At 39.2% G+C, this 14,296-nt stretch overlaps 1 protein-coding gene and 2 long non-coding RNA genes across 3 annotated transcripts; 2 read left to right on the top strand and 1 right to left on the bottom strand.

Moving 5' to 3' along the window:
* Positions 1 to 934: 934 nt before the first annotated feature.
* LOC127309420 (uncharacterized) lies at positions 935 to 2,302 on the top strand. Its single transcript, XR_011746686.1, has 4 exons — positions 935 to 1,052; positions 1,144 to 1,447; positions 1,536 to 1,729; positions 1,844 to 2,302. It is a non-coding gene; the product is annotated as an uncharacterized lncRNA (long non-coding RNA).
* A 4,897-nt stretch (positions 2,303 to 7,199) lies between these two features.
* LOC139832105 (uncharacterized) lies at positions 7,200 to 7,760 on the top strand. Its single transcript, XR_011746685.1, has 3 exons — positions 7,200 to 7,221; positions 7,311 to 7,614; positions 7,702 to 7,760. It is a non-coding gene; the product is annotated as an uncharacterized lncRNA (long non-coding RNA).
* A 5,103-nt stretch (positions 7,761 to 12,863) lies between these two features.
* On the bottom strand, positions 12,864 to 14,087 carry LOC127310175 (protein FAR1-RELATED SEQUENCE 5-like). Its single transcript, XM_051340866.2, has one exon. It carries the CDS (start codon positions 14,085 to 14,087, stop codon positions 12,864 to 12,866), a length of 1,224 nt encoding a protein of 407 aa, XP_051196826.2.
* Positions 14,088 to 14,296: the final 209 nt, after the last annotated feature.

Here is a 14,296-nt window from a genome sequence, read left to right as displayed (position 1 = left end):
GCATCGCACAGTGCCATCTTTTTGACCGCACAATACCATCTAAATATAGGTTTCTCACACATCGTGCCTTCTAAATTCCTCCATCCCCATAGTCCATTGTAAAAATATATCACCACACGGAATTCTCACGACCGCAATAGTGTCTTCATTTTTCTGACCGCATGGAGCTTTTTCTAAATATAGATGACCACACAATGAGTATTTTATTCTGGACCGCATAACACATTCTAAAAATAGAATGAGAACAAGTCTTGTATTTTTCCTGACCGCATAGTATTATCTATTAGTTGACAGCACAAATCCTTCTAATTATTTCTCACCGCACAATGCTTTTCTATTTTTCTCTAACCGCATATTGTCTTCTAATAATAGACCATTTTTCCACTATAAATATGTCTACTCGTCACTGTATCTCGTCACTTCATCATATCTCTATTTTGCTGGTGCTCATTTGCGCTCCTTGTGCTGCCTTTGTAAGTTTTTTGTAAGGACTCTGTTTTTCAATATGAATTCACTGCATCATTAATACTGATGTTTTTGTAAGGAATAGTTTTTCACTGAATTAATTGTATGTGTCAAGTATACTGTACCTTTTTGAACTAGTTTTGTGGGGCATCTTTTTTTGGGACGACACATTGCTATTCTAAAAAAGCAGACACCATGCATAGTGCCTTATAATTTTTCCCCACCATATACTACCTTGTAAAAATAGATCATTGTATGGATTTCTTTTTTCTGATCGCATAATATCTTATAATATGAGATTATTTTTCCACTTAAAAAATATGTCTTTGTCACTTCATCATATCTATTTGTCGCTCATTTGCGCAAATTCAGTGTTTGCTCCTCATAATTTTTGTAATAAGAACTATTTGTATGATCTTTTTTCCCACTTTTAATATGTTTCCTTTTTTTGTGTAGCTTTGTCTACTGTTGAAGGTATGGGTTCATGCTCGGAATGCTCCCAACCCAGAAACTTGTGCACCCGGCCATCTAGATATTGTACAGAGTTTTCTGTCAAGATGTTGGCAGAAGATTTCGAAGAATATTCTGTACGTATTTTTTTATAAAAGTTTTCATAATTTATTTCATAAATTTTTTTTATTGTACTTATCTTATTTGTTCTTAAAAAAATATATGCAGATTCTCCCTTGCTGTTACTATACAAGGATTAAATTTTTATGTCCATCAAAAATAATGAAAGCTGTAGGTAGACCAGCTCCCCACTTGCATGCACCTGATGATGTCTTCACAACACATCATCTATTATTGCATGATTGCGATACATACTTTTCCATTGAAGGACCTTATTATTTGTCCTTGTTAGAAGCATTTCGTATCACTGCTGGAGATACGATCAAATTTTCATATGATGAAGATGAAGACATCTTTAATGTCTCCGTAATTGTTGGAATAGATCAACCAAAATATTGGTTTGGATTCCCTGGTAATTTTTTTTTAATCTTTGTATCATTAATTTTTTAATTTTTTATTTTTTTTCACTACTAATTATAGGATATTTTTTTATTTGATAGAGTGCCATAACCTACCCGCTGATTGTGAAGAAGCGTTCCGTAGCACTTTTTTCATGGAAGCAACAGTTTTTTCCCAAGCAGAAATGAACAGACTTGTCACTCGCTATAGGGAGTACATGAGTAGTCAGCATTATCACAACAATGCTCCTAATTTCATTATTCACAGGCTAGTGAGTAGTGAATACGCCTGTTGGGTTAGTTTTTTTTTCTTTTTTACAATTGTTGTTATTATTCTTATTTCTAATTTTTTCTTAATCGTTTTTTTTATCATCACTAGTTTTGAGAATTTTTTTTTAATGATCCTGTAGGTAGTTCCATTCGAAGCTATCAAAAGTAATGTTGTTCTAAAAAGGAAGGGCGATTGTATTTATGCATACAATCAATATTCTGTCCAAGGAACTTACAAAATAAGAGATGATGGCACTATCATTTTCCGTGAACACTGGGCTGATTTACGGGTGGACAACAACATATTACCAGGAGACTTATTCATTGCAAGGGTGGTGGCTAATAGAAGTTACATAGGACTGGATATTCATATTATTTAGAAAGAGAAGAATTTCTTCTATTTATAATAGTAGTTTCTTCTCTATTTTTTTTGTAATAATTTTAATCTTTTTTTTAGAGTTGTAGTTCAAGAAGATTGGTATTTTTATTTCTCCAACTTGTAATAATTGTTATTTTTTTTGTTTTCTACAACCTTAGTATTTATTCCATGTATTCCCTAATTTATTTCACAACCCAAGTTGTGTTTCCTTAATTTTTTTTATCTTGTTGGTACAACTGTAATCCAAGTATTTCTAGGCTCTTGTTCCCTTCCGTTTATGATGCTGTTCCGCTCCGTGTAGGTTGTTGTTCCCCTCCGTGTAGAGTGTTGTTCCTTTTCGTCTAGGCGCTTGTTCCCTTCCGTATAGGATGTTGTTCCCTTCCATGTAGGTTGTTGTTCCCCGTCCAGGTTGTTGTTCCCTCCGTCCAGGTTGTTGTTCCCCTCCATTCAGTTTGTTGTTCTTTTTCGTATAGGCTCTTGTTCCTTTTCATTTAGGATGTTGTTCCCCTCTGTCTAGGTTGTTGTTCCCCTCTGTCTAGGTTGTTGTTCCCCTTTGTGTAGGGTGTTATTCCTTTTCATATAGGCTCTTGTTCCCTTCCGTTTATGATGCTGTTCCGCTCCGTGTAGGTTGTTGTTCCCCTCCGTGTAGAGTGTTGTTCCTTTTCGTCTAGGCGCTTGTTCCCTTCCGTATAGGATGTTGTTCCCTTCCATGTAGGTTGTTGTTCCCCGTCCAGGTTGTTGTTCCCTCCGTCCAGGTTGTTGTTCCCCTCCATTCAGTTTGTTGTTCTTTTTCGTCTAGGCTCTTGTTCCTTTTCATTTAGGATGTTGTTCCCCTCTGTCTAGGTTGTTGTTCCCCTCTGTCTAGGTTGTTGTTCCCCTTTGTGTAGGGTGTTATTCCTTTTCATATAGGCTCTTGTTCCCTTCCGTTTAGGATGCTGTTCCGCTCCGTGTAGGTTGTTGTTCCCCTCCGTGTAGAGTGTTGTTCCTTTTCGTCTAGGCGCTTGTTCCCTTCCGTATAGGATGTTGTTCCCTTCCATGTAGGTTGTTGTTCCCCGTCCAGGTTGTTGTTCCCTCCGTCCAGGTTGTTGTTCCCCTCCATTCAGTTTGTTGTTCTTTTTCGTCTAGGCTCTTGTTCCTTTTCATTTAGGATGTTGTTCCCCTCTGTCTAGGTTGTTGTTCCCCTTTGTGTAGGGTGTTATTCCTTTTCATATAGGCTCTTGTTCCCTTCCGTTTAGGATGCTGTTCCGCTCCGTGTAGGTTGTTGTTCCCCTCCGTGTAGAGTGTTGTTCCTTTTCGTCTAGGCGCTTGTTCCCTTCCGTATAGGATGTTGTTCCCTTCCATGTAGGTTGTTGTTCCCCGTCTGTGTTGTTGTTCCCTCCGTCTGTGTTGTTGTTCCCCTCCATTCAGTTTGTTGTTCTTTTTCGTCTAGGCTCTTGTTCATTTTCATTTACGATGTTGTTCCCCTCTGTCTAGGTTGTTGTTCCCCTTTGTGTAGGGTGTTATTCCTTTTCATATAGGCTCTTGTTCCATTCCGTTTAGGATGCTGTTCCGCTCCGTGTAGGTTGTTGTTCCCCTCCGTGTAGAGTGTTGTTCCTTTTCGTCTAGGCGCTTGTTCCCTTCCGTATAGGATGTTGTTCCCTTCCATGTAGGTTGTTGTTCCCCTCCATTCAGTTTGTTGTTCTTTTTCGTCTAGGCTCTTTGTTCATTTTCATTTAGGATGTTGTTCCCCTCTGTCTAGGTTGTTGTTCCCCTTTGTGTAGGGTGTTATTCCTTTTCATATAGGCTCTTGTTCCATTCCGTTTAGGATGCTGTTCTCCTCTGTCTAGGTTGTTGTTCCCCTCCGTGTAGAGTGTTGTTCCTTTTCGTCTAGGCGCTTGTTCCCTTCCGTATAGGATGTTGTTCCCTTCCATGTAGGTTGTTGTTCCCCGTCTGTGTTGTTGTTCCCCTCCATTCAAAGTTGTTGTTCTTTTTCGTCTAGGCTCTTGTTCCTTTTCATTTTAGGATGTTGTTCCCCTCTGTCTAGGTTGTTGTTCCCCTTTGTGTAGGGTGTTATTCCTTTTCATATAGGCTCTTGTTCCCTTCCGTTTAGGATGCTGTTCCGCTCCGTGTAGGTTGTTGTTCCCCTCCGTGTAGAGTGTTGTTCCTTTTCGTCTAGGCGCTTGTTCCCTTCCGTATAGGATGTTGTTCCCTTCCATGTAGGTTGTTGTTCCCCGTCCAGGTTGTTGTTCCCTCCGTCCAGGTTGTTGTTCCCCTCCATTCAGTTTGTTGTTCTTTTTCGTCTAGGCTCTTGTTCCTTTTCATTTAGGATGTTGTTCCCCTCTGTCTAGGTTGTTGTTCCCCTTTGTGTAGGGTGTTATTCCTTTTCATATAGGCTCTTGTTCCATTCCGTTTAGGATGCTGTTCTCCTCTGTCTAGGTTGTTTGTTCCCCTCCGTGTAGAGTGTTGTTCCTTTTCGTCTAGGCGCTTGTTCCCTTCCGTATAGGATGTTGTTCCCTTCCATGTAGGTTGTTGTTCCCCGTCCAGGTTGTTGTTCCCCTCCATTCAGGTTGTTGTTCTTTTTCGTCTAGGCTCTTGTTCCTTTTCATTTTAGGATGTTGTTCCCCTCTGTCTAGGTTGTTGTTCCCCTTTGTGTAGGGTGTTATTCCTTTTCATATAGGCTCTTGTTCCCTTCCGTTTATGATGTTGTTCCGCTCCGTGTAGGTTGTTGTTCCCCTCCGTGTAGAGTGTTGTTCCTTTTCGTCTAGGCGCTTGTTCCCTTCCGTATAGGATGTTGTTCACTTCCATGTAGGTTGTTGTTCCCCGTCCAGGTTGTTGTTCCCTCCGTCCAGGTTGTTGTTCCCCTCCATTCAGTTTGTTGTTCTTTTTCGTCTAGGCTCTTGTTCCTTTTCATTTAGGATGTTGTTCCCCTCTGTCAAGGTTGTTGTTCCCCTTTGTGTAGGGTGTTATTCCTTTTCATATAGGCTCTTGTTCCATTCCGTTTAGGATGCTGTTCTCCTCTGTCTAGGTTGTTGTTCCCCTCCGTGTAGAGTGTTGTTCCTTTTCGTCTAGGCGCTTGTTCCCTTCCGTATAGGATGTTGTTCCCTTCCATGTAGGTTGTTGTTCCCCGTCCAGGTTGTTGTTCCCCTCCATTCAGGTTGTTGTTCTTTTTCGTCTAGGCTCTTGTTCCTTTTCATTTAGGATGTTGTTCCCCTCTGTCTAGGTTGTTGTTCCCCTTTGTGTAGGGTGTTATTCCTTTTCATATAGGCTCTTGTTCCATTCCGTTTAGGATGCTGTTCTCCTCTGTCTAGGTTGTTGTTCCCCTCCCTCTAGGCTATTGTTCCTTTTCGTCTAGGCTCTTGTTCCCTTCCATTTAGGATGTTGTTCCCCTTCGTCTAGGTTGTTGTTCCTTTTATTCACAAGTGTATTTGTTATACCCTATGTTGATGAGATTTATTTTACGAACGCATTATTTATTTGTTATTTTGCGTAGACAAGATGTGTTCCTCTCATCCATGTGGTTTGTTCCTTTTAGAACATTAGGTTTTGTTCCAATTTTTATGTTTCATGCAGTCACATATGTTGTTCCAACATTGTATTGTTTTTGTTCCATCCCAATCATGTGTTTTTGTTCCCTAGGTGTTTGTTCCAACATGTTTTGTTTTTTGTTCCTACCTATCATGTGGTTTTGTTCCTTAAGTTTTTGTTCCTACCTATCATGTTCCAACATATTTTTGTTTTTGTTCCTATCATGTGGTTTTGTTCCTTCATATCCCTGATCATGAGGTTTGTTCCTTCACAACCAAAAGTTGGTTCCAACACGTTGCTGTTGTTTGTTCCTCTCAACATGTGGTTTGTTCCTTTTAGATCACTAGGTTTGTTCCTTTTACAAACAACCCTTTGTTTGTTCCAAATCATCCCAGAAGTTGTTCCACCAATTGTGGAGCGGTGGCGGCGGGTGGGGTTTTTGGTGGACGCGGCGCTGGGGCTCCCCACACGGGGTGTGCTGTGGGGCCCGCCACTGCGTTTTTTTGTTGTTCCATTTTATTGCTACGATTATTACATTGCAATTTTTACACTATATTCATTCAATATTTTCATTTTTTATTACTTCAATGAAATCTAATTTTATTTTTTTAAAAATAAAATAAAAGTCTTTTTTTTGATTCGTATATAAATCTTATGTATCATAATATGAAGTTTCCTTGTTGTTTCATCGTAAACAATCTTCTTTTCTTACAAATTTTAGCAGGGTCAAGAATTTTTTTTTGTATGAAAACTATATGTTTTTTTTATGTATCATCTTATGCATTATGTTTGATATCAAGGGAAGGCCTTTTTTGGATTATGTTCGATGAAAAAAATTAATCGTTGTTTTTATCTCAAATAATATGCTTTTTTACAACTAATTTTCAATCTATCATTTTGGTTGATGATCTGACATTCCACATATATAGTATTCTGGACATAAATAAAGTTCATAATAATAGTTTGGACATACATATGAATCCCTTATATAATAGTCTGGACATACATAGCAATCACAATCATAAACTAATGTATAATGACCTTTTTAAAGGCATTGTTTGAGAGCGAGAAATTTCTTCAGGGTGAAAACCTAAAATTCACTGCATCATTAATACTGATGTTTTTGTAAGGAATAGTTTTTCACTGAATTAATTGTATGTGTCAAGTATACTGTACCTTTTTGAACTAGTTTTGTGGGGCATCTTTTTTTGGGACGACACATTGCTATTCTAAAAAAGCAGATACCATGCATAGTGCCTTATAATTTTTCCCCACCATATACTACCTTGTAAAAATAGATCATTGTATGGATTTCTTTTTTCTGATCGCATAATATCTTATAATATGAGATTATTTTTCCACTTAAAAAATATGTCTTTGTCACTTCATCATATCTATTTGTCGCTCATTTGCGCAAATTCAGTGTTTGCTCCTCATAATTTTTGTAATAAGAACTATTTGTATGATCTTTTTTCCCACTTTTAATATGTTTCCTTTTTTTGTGTAGCTTTGTCTACTGCTGAAGGTATGGGTTCATGCTCGGAATGCTCCCAACCCAGAAACTTGTGCACCCGGCCATCTAGATATTGTACGAGTTTTACGTCAAGATGTTGAGAAGATTTCGAAGAATATTCTGTACGTATTTTTATAAAACTTTACATAATTTATTTCATAAATTTTTTTTATTGTACTTATCTTATTTGTTCTTAAAAAAATATATGCAGATTCTCCCTTGCTGTTACTATACAAGGATTAAATTTTTATGTCCATCAAAAATAATGAAAGCTGTAGGTAGACCAGCTCCCCACTTGCATGCACCTGATGATGTCTTCACAACACATCATCTATTATTGCATGATTGCGATACATACTTTTCCATTGAAGGACCTTATTATTTGTCCTTGTTAGAAGCATTTCGTATCACTGCTGGAGATACGATCAAATTTTCATATGATGAAGATGAAGACATCTTTAATGTCTCCGTAATTGTTGGAATAGATCAACCAAAATATTGGTTTGGATTCCCTGGTAATTTTTTTTTATCTTTGTATCATTAATTTTTTAATTTTTTCTTTTTTTTCACTACTAATTATAGGATATTTTTTTATTTGATAGAGTGCCATAACCTACCCGCTGATTCTGAAGAAGCGCCCGTAGCACTTTTTTCATGGAAGCAACAGCTTTTTCCCAAGCGTAAATGAACAGGACTTGTCACTCGCTATAGGGAGTACATGAGTAGTCAGCATTATCACAACAATGCTCCTAATTTCATTATTCACGGGCTAGTGAGTAGTGAATACGCTGTTGGGTTAGTTTTTTCTTTTTTACAATTGTTGTTATTATTCTTATTTCTAATTTTTCTTAATCGTTTTTTATCATCACTAGTTTTGAGAATTTTTTTAATGATCCTGTAGGTAGTTCCATTCGAAGCTATCAAAAGTAATGTTGTTCTAAAAAGGAAGGGCGATTGTATTTATGCATACAATCAATATTCTGTCCAAGGAACTTACAAAATAAGAGATGATGGCACTATCATTTTCCGTGAACACTGGGCTGATTTACGGGTGGACAACAACATATTACCAGGAGACTTATTCATTGCAAGGGTGGTGGCTAATAGAAGTTACATAGGACTGGATATTCATATTATTTAGAAAGAGAAGAATTTCTTCTATTTATAATAGTAGTTTCTTCTCTATTTTTTTTGTAATAATTTTAATCTTTTTTTAGAGTTGTAGTTCAAGAAGATTGGTATTTTTATTTCTCCAACTTGTAATAATTGTTATTTTTTTTGTTTTCTACAACCTTAGTATTTATTCCATGTATTCCCTAATTTATTTCACAACCCAAGTTGTGTTTCCTTAATTTTTTTTATCTTGTTGGTACAACTGTAATCCAAGTATTTCTAGGCTCTTGTTCCCTTCCGTTTATGATGCTGTTCCGCTCCGTGTAGGTTGTTGTTCCCCTCCGTGTAGAGTGTTGTTCCTTTTCGTCTAGGCGCTTGTTCCCTTCCGTATAGGATGTTGTTCCCTTCCATGTAGGTTGTTGTTCCCCGTCCAGGTTGTTGTTCCCTCCGTCCAGGTTGTTGTTCCCCTCCATTCAGTTTGTTGTTCTTTTTCGTATAGGCTCTTGTTCCTTTTCATTTAGGATGTTGTTCCCCTCTGTCTAGGTTGTTGTTCCCCTCTGTCTAGGTTGTTGTTCCCCTTTGTGTAGGGTGTTATTCCTTTTCATATAGGCTCTTGTTCCCTTCCGTTTATGATGCTGTTCCGCTCCGTGTAGGTTGTTGTTCCCCTCCGTGTAGAGTGTTGTTCCTTTTCGTCTAGGCGCTTGTTCCCTTCCGTATAGGATGTTGTTCCCTTCCATGTAGGTTGTTGTTCCCCGTCCAGTTGTTGTTCCCTCCGTCTGTGTTGTTGTTCCCCTCCATTCAGTTTGTTGTTCTTTTTCGTCTAGGCTCTTGTTCCTTTTCATTTAGGATGTTGTTCCCCTCTGTCTAGGTTGTTGTTCCCCTCTGTCTAGGTTGTTGTTCCCCTTTGTGTAGGGTGTTATTCCTTTTCATATAGGCTCTTGTTCCCTTCCGTTTAGGATGCTGTTCCGCTCCGTGTAGGTTGTTGTTCCCCTCCGTGTAGAGTGTTGTTCCTTTTCGTCTAGGCGCTTGTTCCCTTCCGTATAGGATGTTGTTCCCTTCCATGTAGGTTGTTGTTCCCCGTCCAGGTTGTTGTTCCCTCCGTCCAGGTTGTTGTTCCCCTCCATTCAGTTTGTTGTTCTTTTTCGTCTAGGCTCTTGTTCCTTTTCATTTAGGATGTTGTTCCCCTCTGTCTAGGTTGTTGTTCCCCTTTGTGTAGGGTGTTATTCCTTTTCATATAGGCTCTTGTTCCCTTCCGTTTAGGATGCTGTTCCGCTCCGTGTAGGTTGTTGTTCCCCTCCGTGTAGAGTGTTGTTCCTTTTCGTCTAGGCGCTTGTTCCCTTCCGTATAGGATGTTGTTCCCTTCCATGTAGGTTGTTGTTCCCCGTCCAGGTTGTTGTTCCCTCCGTCCAGGTTGTTGTTCCCCTCCATTCAGTTTGTTGTTCTTTTTCGTCTAGGCTCTTGTTCATTTTCATTTACGATGTTGTTCCCCTCTGTCTAGGTTGTTGTTCCCCTTTGTGTAGGGTGTTATTCCTTTTCATATAGGCTCTTGTTCCATTCCGTTTAGGATGCTGTTCCGCTCCGTGTAGGTTGTTGTTCCCCTCCGTGTAGAGTGTTGTTCCTTTTCGTCTAGGCGCTTGTTCCCTTCCGTATAGGATGTTGTTCCCTTCCATGTAGGTTGTTGTTCCCCTCCATTCAGTTTGTTGTTCTTTTTCGTCTAGGCTCTTTGTTCATTTTCATTTAGGATGTTGTTCCCCTCTGTCTAGGTTGTTGTTCCCCTTTGTGTAGGGTGTTATTCCTTTTCATATAGGCTCTTGTTCCATTCCGTTTAGGATGCTGTTCTCCTCTGTCTAGGTTGTTGTTCCCCTCCGTGTAGAGTGTTGTTCCTTTTCGTCTAGGCGCTTGTTCCCTTCCGTATAGGATGTTGTTCCCTTCCATGTAGGTTGTTGTTCCCCGTCCAGGTTGTTGTTCCCCTCCATTCAGGTTGTTGTTCTTTTTCGTCTAGGCTCTTGTTCCTTTTCATTTTAGGATGTTGTTCCCCTCTGTCTAGGTTGTTGTTCCCCTTTGTGTAGGGTGTTATTCCTTTTCATATAGGCTCTTGTTCCCTTCCGTTTAGGATGCTGTTCCGCTCCGTGTAGGTTGTTGTTCCCCTCCGTGTAGAGTGTTGTTCCTTTTCGTCTAGGCGCTTGTTCCCTTCCGTATAGGATGTTGTTCCCTTCCATGTAGGTTGTTGTTCCCCGTCCAGGTTGTTGTTCCCTCCGTCCAGGTTGTTGTTCCCCTCCATTCAGTTTGTTGTTCTTTTTCGTCTAGGCTCTTGTTCCTTTTCATTTAGGATGTTGTTCCCCTCTGTCTAGGTTGTTGTTCCCCTTTGTGTAGGGTGTTATTCCTTTTCATATAGGCTCTTGTTCCATTCCGTTTAGGATGCTGTTCTCCTCTGTCTAGGTTGTTTGTTCCCCTCCGTGTAGAGTGTTGTTCCTTTTCGTCTAGGCGCTTGTTCCCTTCCGTATAGGATGTTGTTCCCTTCCATGTAGGTTGTTGTTCCCCGTCCAGGTTGTTGTTCCCCTCCATTCAGGTTGTTGTTCTTTTTCGTCTAGGCTCTTGTTCCTTTTCATTTTAGGATGTTGTTCCCCTCTGTCTAGGTTGTTGTTCCCCTTTGTGTAGGGTGTTATTCCTTTTCATATAGGCTCTTGTTCCCTTCCGTTTATGATGTTGTTCCACTCCGTGTAGGTTGTTGTTCCCCTCCGTGTAGAGTGTTGTTCCTTTTCGTCTAGGCGCTTGTTCCCTTCCGTATAGGATGTTGTTCACTTCCATGTAGGTTGTTGTTCCCCGTCTGTGTTGTTGTTCCCTCCGTCCAGGTTGTTGTTCCCCTCCATTCAGTTTGTTGTTCTTTTTCGTCTAGGCTCTTGTTCCTTTTCATTTAGGATGTTGTTCCCCTCTGTCAAGGTTGTTGTTCCCCTTTGTGTAGGGTGTTATTCCTTTTCATATAGGCTCTTGTTCCATTCCGTTTAGGATGCTGTTCTCCTCTGTCTAGGTTGTTGTTCCCCTCCGTGTAGAGTGTTGTTCCTTTTCGTCTAGGCGCTTGTTCCCTTCCGTATAGGATGTTGTTCCCTTCCATGTAGGTTGTTGTTCCCCGTCCAGGTTGTTGTTCCCCTCCATTCAGGTTGTTGTTCTTTTTCGTCTAGGCTCTTGTTCCTTTTCATTTAGGATGTTGTTCCCCTCTGTCTAGGTTGTTGTTCCCCTTTGTGTAGGGTGTTATTCCTTTTCATATAGGCTCTTGTTCCATTCCGTTTAGGATGCTGTTCTCCTCTGTCTAGGTTGTTGTTCCCCTCCCTCTAGGCTATTGTTCCTTTTCGTCTAGGCTCTTGTTCCCTTCCATTTAGGATGTTGTTCCCCTTCGTCTAGGTTGTTGTTCCTTTTATTCACAAGTGTATTTGTTATACCCTATGTTGATGAGATTTATTTTACGAACGCATTATTTATTTGTTATTTTGCGTAGACAAGATGTGTTCCTCTCATCCATGTGGTTTGTTCCTTTTAGAACATTAGGTTTTGTTCCAATTTTTATGTTTCATGCAGTCACATATGTTGTTCCAACATTGTATTGTTTTTGTTCCATCCCAATCATGTGTTTTTGTTCCCTAGGTGTTTGTTCCAACATGTTTTGTTTTTTGTTCCTACCTATCATGTGGTTTTGTTCCTTAAGTTTTTGTTCCTACCTATCATGTTCCAACATATTTTTGTTTTTGTTCCTATCATGTGGTTTTGTTCCTTCATATCCCTGATCATGAGGTTTGTTCCTTCACAACCAAAAGTTGGTTCCAACACGTTGCTGTTGTTTGTTCCTCTCAACATGTGGTTTGTTCCTTTTAGATCACTAGGTTTGTTCCTTTTACAAACAACCCTTTGTTTGTTCCAAATCATCCCAGAAGTTGTTCCACCAATTGTGGAGCGGTGGCGGCGGGTGGGGTTTTTGGTGGACGCGGCGCTGGGGCTCCCCACACGGGGTGTGCTGTGGGGCCCGCCACTGCGTTTTTTTGTTGTTCCATTTTATTGCTACGATTATTACATTGCAATTTTTACACTATATTCATTCAATATTTTCATTTTTTATTACTTCAATGAAATCTAATTTTATTTTTTTAAAAATAAAATAAAAGTCTTTTTTTTGATTCGTATATAAATCTTATGTATCATAATATGAAGTTTCCTTGTTGTTTCATCGTAAACAATCTTCTTTTCTTACAAATTTTAGCAGGGTCAAGAATTTTTTTTTGTATGAAAACTATATGTTTTTTTTATGTAACAACTTATGCATTATGTTAGATATCAAGGGAAGGCCTTTTTTTGATTATGTTCGATGAAAATATTTAATCGTTGTTTTTATCTCAAATAATATGCTTTTTTACAACTAATTTTCAATCTATCATTTTGGTTGATGATCTGACATTCCACATATATAGTATTCTGGACATAAATAAAGTTCATAATAATAGTTTGGACATACATATGAATCCCTTATATAATAGTCTGGACATACATAGCAATCACAATCATAAACTAATGTATACCAACACACAGAATATGCTTTTTGTTGCACCTCGAATATGAATGTGTATGACCTAACAGAATTATTACATATAGCCAAAATCATCAATCAAGGAAGATCACTTTTATCATCAGCATTCTTTTTTTTTGCTTTCTTCTTGTCTGTCTTCTTTTCTGATTGCCTTTTCAGTCTATCACCTTTGTCTACTGATTTGTTGCTTCTTATTGGCGGATCTTTCAGTGGTTCTTGATGAGGCGGAGCTCCTTGTGCAGGTTGTGTTTTATGCTTCAATGTGTATTTCTCTTGAAGTTTTTGTATCTCCTCCAAGAACTCTTTGCTGCTGTTGGCATCTTTGCATACTTCTGCACACAAGTCTGACACCTTGTTCATTACAATTGCATACCTCATTGATACCTGTGAGCTTTCACTACCTGCGCCTTCATCAATCATTCTTTTCTTGTGTTTGAGTAATTCAGTTTCTCTATATTCTTTGGTCCATCGCTTGTTGATGTAATGATCTGGGATTTGATTTATGTCAAACTGTGTGAAGAGTCGTAAAACATGACAGCACAGTATGCCATCTCGTTCAAACTTCCCACAGATGCAATCAAACAACTCATTTGTTCTGTCAACTTCTACACGGAAAGACTGCTGATGGAATTCTTGCCCTTTGTAGTTGAAATTCTTCTTCAGGTTATAAATTTTGTTTTCTTCTATTACTTCAACTCCAAAGGCTGTTGAATTGTGCATTTCATCTTGGAACTTGAAGAAAATTCCCCGAGTGTAGATCTTTCCAGCATGTTTCTCGACAAGGTTGTGGCCCCAATATATTGGCTCGAGACCAATCGATACAAATCTGTCATCATTTTCCGCTTCAATGATTGTTTCTTGAAACAACTCGTACTGGACAAGGAATGTTTCTAGTGTGTCCTTGCGCTTCACGTAATCCTTGAATATGGAATTCATCCCTTCGCTGCGACCTGTTGTACGGATGAAAGGGCAGAAAACTTTTCGGAAGTACACAGGTACCCACTGTGATCTGCATTTCCACATTAAGGGCAAATGTTTGCTACTGGCTGCATCGTACTTCTCAATCATGGCATTCCACTTGCTTTCAAATTCTTCAATTGTAAGGGAGTCCATGATTATATTCCTCATCTCATCTTCCATCCCTTCCCTAGCAGCCATGAAACCTCCCATTTTATCTGAACAATTGTTCATGATATGCCATAAACAAAATCTGTGCCATATTGAAAACAGAACATCATCTATTGCAGATTTAATTGCCTTGTCCTGATCTGTCATGATAATCGATGGTTTCTTTCCGTCCATGACGTCCAAAAATGTTTCCAGAGCCCATTTGAAAGTTTCTGCTGTTTGATCTTTTAGCAGTGCCCATGCGAAAACAATTGTTCATCCTTGGCCGTTGATGCCAATGAATGGGGCAAATGGCATGTTATATTTGTTTGTGGAGAAGGTGGTATCAAATGAAAGGAAATCGCCATACAGAGAATAATCCATTTTGGAGCGAGCATCAGTCC

Source organism: Lolium perenne, chromosome 6, assembly GCF_019359855.2.
Source record: "Lolium perenne isolate Kyuss_39 chromosome 6, Kyuss_2.0, whole genome shotgun sequence".
NCBI classification, from domain to species: Eukaryota; Viridiplantae; Streptophyta; class Magnoliopsida; order Poales; family Poaceae; genus Lolium; species Lolium perenne.
Note: the sequence above shows the minus strand (reverse complement) of the source record. Positions and strands in the feature narration are given on the sequence as shown.

Bases quoted from the DNA above. Each gene is read 5' to 3' on its own strand.
- LOC127310175 (XM_051340866.2), bottom strand. From the start codon at position 14,087: ATGGACGGAAAGAAACCATCGATTATCATGACAGATCAGGACAAGGCA.